The 9,305-nt window shown below is 40.9% G+C and overlaps 1 protein-coding gene across 1 annotated transcript; it reads left to right on the top strand.

Annotated features, from left to right (window-relative positions):
- Positions 1–5,757: 5,757 nt before the first annotated feature.
- On the top strand, positions 5,758–8,995 carry RPL34 (ribosomal protein L34). Its single transcript, XM_028121338.2, has 4 exons — positions 5,758–5,831; positions 5,913–6,012; positions 6,313–6,416; positions 8,857–8,995. Exons 1-4 carry the CDS (start codon positions 5,767–5,769, stop codon positions 8,939–8,941), a joined length of 354 nt encoding a protein of 117 aa, XP_027977139.1. The 5' UTR covers positions 5,758–5,766; the 3' UTR covers positions 8,942–8,995.
- Positions 8,996–9,305: the final 310 nt, after the last annotated feature.

The following is a 9,305-nucleotide window of genomic DNA, read 5'->3' as shown; positions in this document are numbered from 1 at the left end:
GAGCTAGAGTCCCAGAAGGAAAGAGAATGGAGCAAAAGCAATATTTGAATAGATAATGGCTGAGAATTACTTAAAATTCATGAAAGATATCAAGATACAGATATAAAAGACCCTACAAACCTCACAGAATTAAGAAAAGCTTGCCTAAGCACATCATAGTAAAACTAATGGAAACCAAACCTAAAGAGAAAGTGTTCCCAAAGATAGCACAGAAAAAAAAGACAAATTCCTTTTAAAGAAGAAAAAATAAGAATTTGATTTCTCAACAGACCACGAAAACCAAAAAACAACAGACTGTTATTTTCAAAGTACCAAAAGGAAAAAAACCACCAACCTTGAATTCTTATTCAGCACAGCAGAAGCTGGTGATGTCCTGCATCATGTTCCTTCAGCCCAATTCTAATTTTGGCTTCATTTGTGGTCAACTGATTAGTAACCTTAATTATATCTTCAAAATCCCTTTTGCCAGGTAATATAACATAATTTTGAGACTATCACCATGCGACAGAAGTCACTGGGGCCATCCTAGAATTCTTAGCCTTCTGCCTACCATACATACTCTATGACCCACAAATTCCACTTCTAGGTTTATGCCCAACTGAAATGTATACATTATCTTCACCAAAATACATGTACTACGGTAGCAGTACTGTTCATAACCCGAACTTGGAAACCACCCTATGCCCTTCAACAGAAGAATAGTAATATGTTTGCTCAGTGGAATTCTATATAGCAGTGAGAATTTTAAAAATATGTAGATGAATATTATAAACATAAGATTGAATAGAAGAAGCCAGCTACAAAGAATATTGGTCATTTATATAAAGAACAAAAATTGGCAAAACTTATCTATGGAGTAGAAGTCAGAATAGTGGTTACCCTTGGAAGAGGGGAAACAAATGGGAGTATGCAGAGAGGCCATTTGGAGTACTGATAATATTGTGTCTTGACCTAGGTGTGTTCAGTTTGTGAAAATTTATCAAATTATATATGTATTGTATGTGCAAAGATTTAAAATTACTGCTTCAAACAAATCTTAGAAAATCCAAAAGAATCTTCATACAAATTACTAGAAATAATAGAATTTATCAAGATGGCTGAAAGAAAAATTAATATACAAGCAATCGCGTTTCTATATACCAGCAACAAAAAACTAGAATACATACTTTAAAAGACAACAGAATCAGAAAATGTCAACTTTTAATTAACCTAGAAATTAATCTAACAAAAAGCATGCAAATCTCTATAGAAAAATTATAAAACTTTATTAAGGGATACTAAAGAGGACTTAAAGAGGGGTGCCTGGGTGGCGCAGGCGATTAAGCATCCGACACTTGGTTTAGCTCAGGTCAGGATCTCAGGGTCCTGAGATCAAGCCCTGCGTCAGGCTCCGTGCTCAGCACGGACTCTGCTTAAGACTCTCTCTCCCTTTTTCTCTGCCCCTTCCCCTGCTCTCTCTCTCTCTCAAATAAATAAAAAAAGAAATCTTTTTTAAAAAAAGAGGACTTAAATATACGTTGAGAGATGTTATATTCATATTTATGAAAACTTCGTATCATAAAAACGTTAATTCTCCTCTAATTGACCCACAGATTCAATGCAAATGCAAACAAAACTCAGAGTAGCTGACTCTAAAATGTATCTGGGAGAGAGAAAAGGTCAAGAACTTTCTTTCCAAAAAAGAAGGAAAGGTAGTGCATATTTGCACTTCTAGCAGTTAGGATTTACTAAAGAATTTAGGGCGTGTGGAACTAATAAAGAAAAGACAAAGTGACCAGTGGAATAAACTAAAGAGCCAGAAACAGACCCACACAGGTATGGAACTTTGGCATACAACACAGCTAAGATATCAGATTGGGGGGAAGGGGGTATTCAATAAGTGAAGTTGGAAAAAAAGATTATACATAATGGAAAGAAAGAAAATTGTATCCCTAACTCACTCTATACACAAAAATCAACTCTAAATGAGTCAATAACAAGACTTTAAACTGCTAGAAAATATAGGTGATTATCTTACAGACCTTTGAGTAGAAAAGCATTTTTTTTTAAAGATTTTATTTATTTATTTGACAGAGAGAAACACAGCGAGAGAGGGAACACAAGCAGGGGGAGGGGGAGAGGGAGAAGCAGGCTTCCCGCGGAGCAGGGAGCCCCCAGTGCGGGGCTCGATCCCAGGACCCTGGGATCATGACCTGAGCCAAAGGCAGACGCTTAACGACTGAGCCACCCAGGCACCCTAGAAAAGCATTTTTGAAACAAGACACAAAAAGCACACACTCAGTAAAGATACATTTGACCACACTGAGATTAATAACTTTTATGGAAAATCTCTCAAATAAATGAATTTTAAACCTCAAAGTTTCCTAGTCGGAGCCAGAAAAAAAGTGTGAGGTAAGTTCATCTTATTTCAATCTCACAAAAGTTTATGGAATGTTTAGTTAGAGTACACAGAAGTCAATGAATGGGGAACTGAGAGAAAGATTAATAAAAACAAATGAGGTTCTTGGAAACGTCTAATAAGATGTCCACATCTCTGACAAGACTGATCGAGAAAAATGCAAATACAGATTGAAAGAGAAGAGAAGTCACCTTATAGAACGGGGTTAAGTGTGATGAGGGAAAACTATGGCAGTGAGACCACTGTTCTTTTTTCTCTTGGGGTACAGGGGGGGCGTGGAAAGATAAGTGAACAGTACTACAGTGGGGTCAGGTTTCCCATCTCCTGTTGCCATACTCATCTGTCCAGCCCAGTCTCTCTAGAGAGAGAATATATATTCCAAGTAAATGCACTCATTTGTTCACTCATTCAAAAACCACATGTGACTGTGTCCAGTGCCTGGTATAGAGACAAAAGGGATTCCAGAAGGACAAAAAGTGAACGACTGGAAGGGAGGAAGAACTCATGACTAGGTCAGGGGAGAAGCAGCTATTTGAGAGTCAGCAAAGGGCAGGATATAACTAGAGCCTTCCATCTGGTGTGGTGACAAAGATGTGAGGAATGACGTAATTAACAAGACTCACCATCCAGGACAGATCTCTAATATGAACAGGGCATCTGCCTTCAGTCACTTGCCTGCTTTCTCATCTCAACAGTCGGGTTGGGAAACCTGGAAGGGAACTTGAAAGGATAGTAGGATGCTCTACTCAAATTCCCACTTCTGGACCAATGCAGCAGGTTCGCCGCTGCTTCCCTCACTAGACATTGCTCTCAGCTTCAAAAAACTGCCTCACCCCTGGTCAGAGGGCATGCAGGCTCAGGACTGACTGACATGTGAGCACAAAGGCGTGGCTCCCTCGCCCGTTTGGGACAACTGTGAAGAGCTCTTTATTGGAACAGCTGAGGCCTCATTGTAGATCCCGTGCTCCTACCTTCCTCACTTCCTTAGGAGTGGGTGTATTTTTTAAGGGCATCCCCCAATACTCCAGCATGCAACTCTCTCTCAGTGTGTTTGCAAGGAGCCTAAGATAAAAATTTAAAGGCCCTTTTTAGCATTTTTTCCTTAGGGCCCAGACAAAGTGCTCTTTACTTTTTTGGAGGTCATGAACCTCCTAGACAATATAATGAAAGCTAAGGACTCTTGTCTCAAAAAATATATATATACATAGGCACTTAATGTAAACTTTTACGTGCTATTTTAGAGGGACTTTTTTCCCCCCTTCCTCCTCATTTTTCAGGCACAGCTCAAACTTTATTACCTATGTGAAGCTCTGTACATAATCATAAGATTAGCCACCATTTATCGAGCTCTTGCTTTGGACAAGATCTGTGCTAAGTGCTTTAATTTTATTGTGCCTTTGATCGTGGCATAACTCATTTAAAGACCTGCTCAAAGTAACACAGCTAATAATTAGCAGATACTGGATTTTAATCCAATTTGTTAACCTTGTGCTTTGAATGAAAGACAAGAAAAAAGAAGGGAAAGTTAAAGAGAGTAACTCCTCAAAGGTCACCTAATTTACAAGTGTCTGAATTGGGATCTAAACCCACGACTAACAACAAAACTGGTGCTCTTTAGGCTAAATGTGTCCTAGCGCCCCTCAGAACGAAAAAAGTTGATTTTGTCCCACCTCGGCCCTTTGCAGCTCCCTTTCTCATTTGCATTTGTTTCTACAGCGATTCCCAAAAGAGCTTTACGCGGCGCTATTGGGGATTGCTGACGCGCATCCAGGCCCCCAAGCACGGACCGCACGCCAGTTGCCGTACAACATGGCGGCGCTATGCGTCTCTCGCCCATGGAGGGGAGCTAAGCGGCATCCGTACTACAAGGCGGTGCTAGTTCTGGCGTAACTTCCCGTCCGACGCAATCATAGTTAACCTTTAAACTTGCAAGTGCTTCCTTTTCTCTCTTCCGGGGACGGCGTCCGTAGGTATGGCTGCTCTTTCCTTTTCCCTATTGCTACTCCCTCTACAATCGGCTGCCATCCGGGAAGCTGGGGGAGCCAGGGTCTCTTAGCCTCAGCCTTTTGAACTGGCGTGGGGATAAAAGGTTCAGGAGGAGAGCTGGTGGTGAGCAGGTCCTCGGCTTTTTAGCTTCAGACAGCCATCGATCCGGACCTCCCCTCCGGAGCCGGGAGTAGCCGGAGCTTACCGCTCGGGGCTTTGCCGCCTTCTTAAGTTGCGTTTGGGGGCCCACGAGTGTGGTCCGGCTGGTTGAGACTCAGTGAAGTCGTAGAACATTTTCATATCTTAGGCTCACGTTTTATCATCGGGCCTGTAGATGTGTTCAGGCTTCGGGAGGGCGGACGACCAGCATGTTCGGGTCGTTATTTCAAAATATTTTCATTTCCAAGGCCAATACCAAGGAAGATAAAATGTTAATAGGGAGTATTCTGTCTTGGTCTTGGGCTTGTTTACGGAATGGTGGCTGTTTGGATCTCTCGCATTGGCTTTCGGTGTCCCTTTTGGTGTCTTGACAATTATGTTTTAGTGTAATGTTAGCAAGGAGCTTATAACAACAAATGCAGGTTATTTTATATCTCATGTGATGAAGTGATTACGAAGTTTGGGATTAAAAAAAGGATTCAAGTCTTTGTTTTCGTTTTCATGTTATTTTGAGTGGTTAACTGAAAAACGGTTCTGGTGCGTACTTGCATAGCCGATTTGCTAAGTGATCTCATTCAGTAGTAGTATTTCCAGTTGACAAATGAGAAAAAAAACCCAGATGCCATAATTCAAAGACACTTTGATGCCAAAATAAGTATTATTTGGCGCTTGACTTGTTCCACAGGCTACTTTGGAGCGAGACAGCGATTCCTGAGCATCTTTTGTGTGACAGGCACTGCAGTAGGTTGAGCGGGTTAGCTTATGTCATTTAATCTCAATGAGAGCCGTGTGAACTCAGTAAAAAAATATTTTAGAGACAAGGAGGCTAGCTAGCCCCTTGTGCAGTATATTCCAGGAGATGGCATAAGTGAGGATTCAACTTCTGTGTTCAGGTGCGGTTTTCCTTTAAAAACTTCTAAACTTAGCATTTTTCTGGACACCACCAAACAGAATGAGACTTACTGAGGAGTAAGTTTGGCAAATTTTAACGAAGTACTGTCATTGATTACTATCAGGAAAACAAGCATGGGCCTCCTAGCAATTCCTACCGGTCACTTTTAAATAAAAGTGAAAGTATGGAATTCTTTTCGTAAGGTACTTTAAGGATTATTGTATATAAGAATATGTATATGGAATGTATATATTATGTGATGCTGTTTTGTTGTGAGGTTTGAACTATTCTACAATGCAGTTTTATTCCATTCTTAATTTAGGCATTCAGAATGGTCCAGCGTTTGACCTACCGTCGTAGGCTGTCCTATAATACAGCCTCTAACAAAACTAGGCTGTAAGTATTTCTAAAATTTGAATACATATTGTTGTTTACTCTGCAGAATGCTGAGCTTTTCCCTATTATCTGACTTCCTAGGTCCCGAACCCCTGGTAATAGAATCGTTTACCTTTATACCAAGAAGGTTGGGAAAGCACCAAAATCTGCATGTGGCGTGTGCCCAGGCCGACTTCGAGGAGTAAGTGATCCTTCTGCTCTGAATAACAGGAACTAGTGAGCATTAATATTTTGGTAAGGGAATGAGTGAAGGAGAGGTCACCACTGGGAAGGTTGAGAAGTACTCAAGCATCCATGATCCAAGTCTGTCAAGAACATAGACTTTTAAAGCCTGTGTGACAGATACAGTGAAATGCCTTTCAGATAAATCAGTATATCATTTCCTGTTCTGACCTGGTTTAGTGTTTATACTTGTCACATGTCGAATCCGGGACAGTTTCTGTTAAAGCATCACAAAATAATCTCAACATTGACTTTGCAGGTTCGTGCTGTGAGACCTAAAGTCCTTATGAGGTTGTCCAAAACGAAAAAACACGTCAGCAGGGCCTATGGTGGTTCCATGTGTGCTAAGTGTGTTCGTGACAGGTAAATATAATGTTCTGAAATGCATGTTCTGTTCCAGTGCATGCTAATCATAGAAGACTGGTGAAATTTAAATTAAAGTTGCATATTTTAGAATCCTTCCTAGACTAGGGATAATTGGTGCTGTACAAACGAATAAATGATGCTGGTTCAAATTAATTCACTTAGGATTTGGGGGCATCCTTATGCTAGATGTAGAAATTAAAATGACCTTGGTTTTGTGGGGAGGCAGGTAAGAAACCATTAAGTTGTCACATGGGTAGATGGAGAGCGGAAGGTCTTAAAAGTGGGAACAAAATACATGTAATTCTAGTGTGGCTGGAGCAGAGTGTTGTAGGAGGTGATAGACAAGAGAGGTGGAAGTCACAGATTATGACAGATTTTTAGGCCCTTACAAGACAGATTTTTAGCTTGATCCTTAAACATGGAGGGATTGATGGGTTTCGAGCAGGGTCGGGAGACCTTTGGTGGGCCAGAAACTAAAACTGCAGCAGGATGGATAGTAACCACATTCTTTCAACAAAAGGTGAGTGCTTGGGAAGGCTGAGGCAATGGCACCTGCATTAAGACCTAAAGGCTGGGTGGGGAGGGTCATAGGAGATGACCATGTTCCAGGTAGAGGACGGGACTTGGGTATGTGAAAGAATTGGTAGTGGCCTAGGTAGGAGTGGAAACGGTGGCGTTTGTGATGGTAACATTTACTGGGCGTTTTAATGATGAACATTGTTACAGGTCCATCAGGGAGGGGTTTCTATTCAATTTTTTGTGAAGAAACCAAGGCTTGGTTTTTTTTTTTTTTTAAGATTTTATTTATTTATTTGACAGAGACACAACGAGAGAGGGAACACAAGCAGGGGGAGTGGGAGAGGGAGAAGCAGGCTTCCCACGGAGCAGGGAGCCCGATGTGGGGCTCGATCCCAGGATCCTGGGATCATGACCTGAGCCTAAAGCAGACGCTTAACGACTGAGCCACCCAGGCGCCCCGAAACCAAGGCTTGTTTAAATTCTCATAGCCAGTAAGGGGCAGCACTGGGATTTATTCTAGGTTTTATTGAGACTCTTGCTTTTAATCTCATTGATTTTATAAACATGAATTGCCTCCAAAGACTTGGTGGAAGGATTTGTGAGGTGGTTGGTCTTTACAAGTTAAGGAACTGGTTCAGAAAGTGGGTTGCCTCCAATTTATTCAGCTAGTTCTGTAAAGTGGTTGAGCTAAGTTTCTAAACCAAATCTGGCACCAAACTTGCAAGTTCACTCTGCCTTTCGGGAGTTAATTTGTAAGGGGATGGTAAGGCATGTTACAGTAATTCAAATACAAGGTAAATGTAACTTCCATGAAATACAAGAAAACTGAACTATGATTGAAATTTAGAGGAGAAATTACTTCCAGGTAGCTGGAACTCTGGGAATGGTATTTGAGGTGGTACCTGAATGATAGGTAAATGTTGGCCCAAGGTTGAAAGGGCATTGTAGGCAAAGAATGCAGAGGAATGAGAAATGAGATTGAAAAGGTGCATTGGAGATGAGAGGGTCATGAATTAGTTTTAAGCGAAAGGTGTTTGGTTTTTTACCCCTTGTTCCCAGACTTTGCTAAACATCATCATGGGCACATTTATTAAAAATATGATTTACAGGCCCTAGCTCTTAGAGATTTGGGTGTAGATCTACTGGTAGTCTATAGTTAGTATTAGCTGTGACTCAGAGGAGTCTGGTCTCAGTAAAGTTTAGGGAATTTTTAAGTGAGAGTGGCATCAGTTGTGTTTCTATAATGTAATTAACATTGGGGATATTTGAAGGAGTCCAAAATCCCAGGGATTTTAGGCTGCTTTTAATATAATTAGGTAACCAGGGGACCAATAAAGAGCATAAGTGGGACAGGTTTTTGTGGGAATTTGCTTTCTCTGTGGAGGTAACTTTGCTTTTAACAAATGGTAGTGAATACCTGCTCTTTGTCAGGTCCTATGCACTGTAATAATAGTGATTAATAAAATGTACTTCCTCTCTAAATGGAGGTTCCAAGTACAGAAATTGCAACTCCTTCCAAGTTCAATCTTCATAAAGTTCTTGTGAAATGGGTATGAACTTAACTGCTGTACCTTACAACAGAGAAGTTAACTTGCCCAAGATCACATAGCTGTTAAGTAGCAGAGTTGGCTCCAGACAATCAGACTGTAGAATCTTTACACTTGAGAAAGTGCCTCTTGCTAATAGCTTTTAATTAACCCACCATTTTGGTTCCGCACACATAATTCCTCCATGACTCACAAGAAGAGGGCAGGTGCAATTACATAGAATTGAGGGATTCTCCTGCTTTAAATGCCAGCGTAGGAAGGAGACCTTCAGCTAAACGAGTCTGGCCGTCTAATTTCAGCTCCTAAGTGTTTAGTCTGTACTTGGGGGTTTCATTTACTTTTAAGTATTCATTTAATATTTTTCTTTCTAGGATCAAGCGTGCTTTTCTTATCGAGGAGCAGAAAATCGTTGTGAAAGTGTTGAAGGCCCAAGCACAGAGTCAGAAAGCTAAATAAAAAAATGAAGCTTTTTTGAGTAATAAAAAAAAAATCAGAAGGCTTGATCTGTTATTGCTGTTGTAATTTGTTAGTATACCCGTTTCTATGGTGTTTGGGGATTCCATGATTTTTAGGTGATTACTCTTTCTGAACGACAGGAATTGGAGGTCAGTGTGATAGGTAGAATTTTTTGATGGCAGCTCTGGAAGACTTGGGACGGTTTGAGAAGAGTGGGCCTTAAAATACCTGGATGTGGTTTTTTTTTTTTTAAGATTTTCTTTATTTGTCAGATCACAAGTAGGCAGAGTGGCAGACCGGGAGAGGGAGAAGCAGGCTCCCCACTGATCAGAGAGCCTGATTCGGGACTCGATCCCAGGACCCT

This window comes from Eumetopias jubatus, unplaced genomic scaffold, assembly GCF_037043125.1.
Source record: "Eumetopias jubatus isolate StellerSeaLion01/CBP00866 unplaced genomic scaffold, mEumJub1_p1.0 scaffold_2, whole genome shotgun sequence".
NCBI lineage: Eukaryota > Metazoa > Chordata > Mammalia > Carnivora > Otariidae > Eumetopias > Eumetopias jubatus.
This window is presented reverse-complemented; position numbering and strand designations above follow the sequence as displayed.

Excerpts from the sequence above, each read along its gene's own strand:
- RPL34 (XM_028121338.2), top strand. The coding sequence starts at position 5,767 with ATGGTCCAGCGTTTGACCTACCGTCGTAGGCTGTCCTATAATACAGCC. Across the intron at positions 6,013-6,312 it reads GCCCAGGCCGACTTCGAGGA|GTTCGTGCTGTGAGACCTAA; the intron begins GTAAGTGATCCT and ends TTGACTTTGCAG. Across the intron at positions 6,417-8,856 it reads GCTAAGTGTGTTCGTGACAG|GATCAAGCGTGCTTTTCTTA; the intron begins GTAAATATAATG and ends TTTTCTTTCTAG.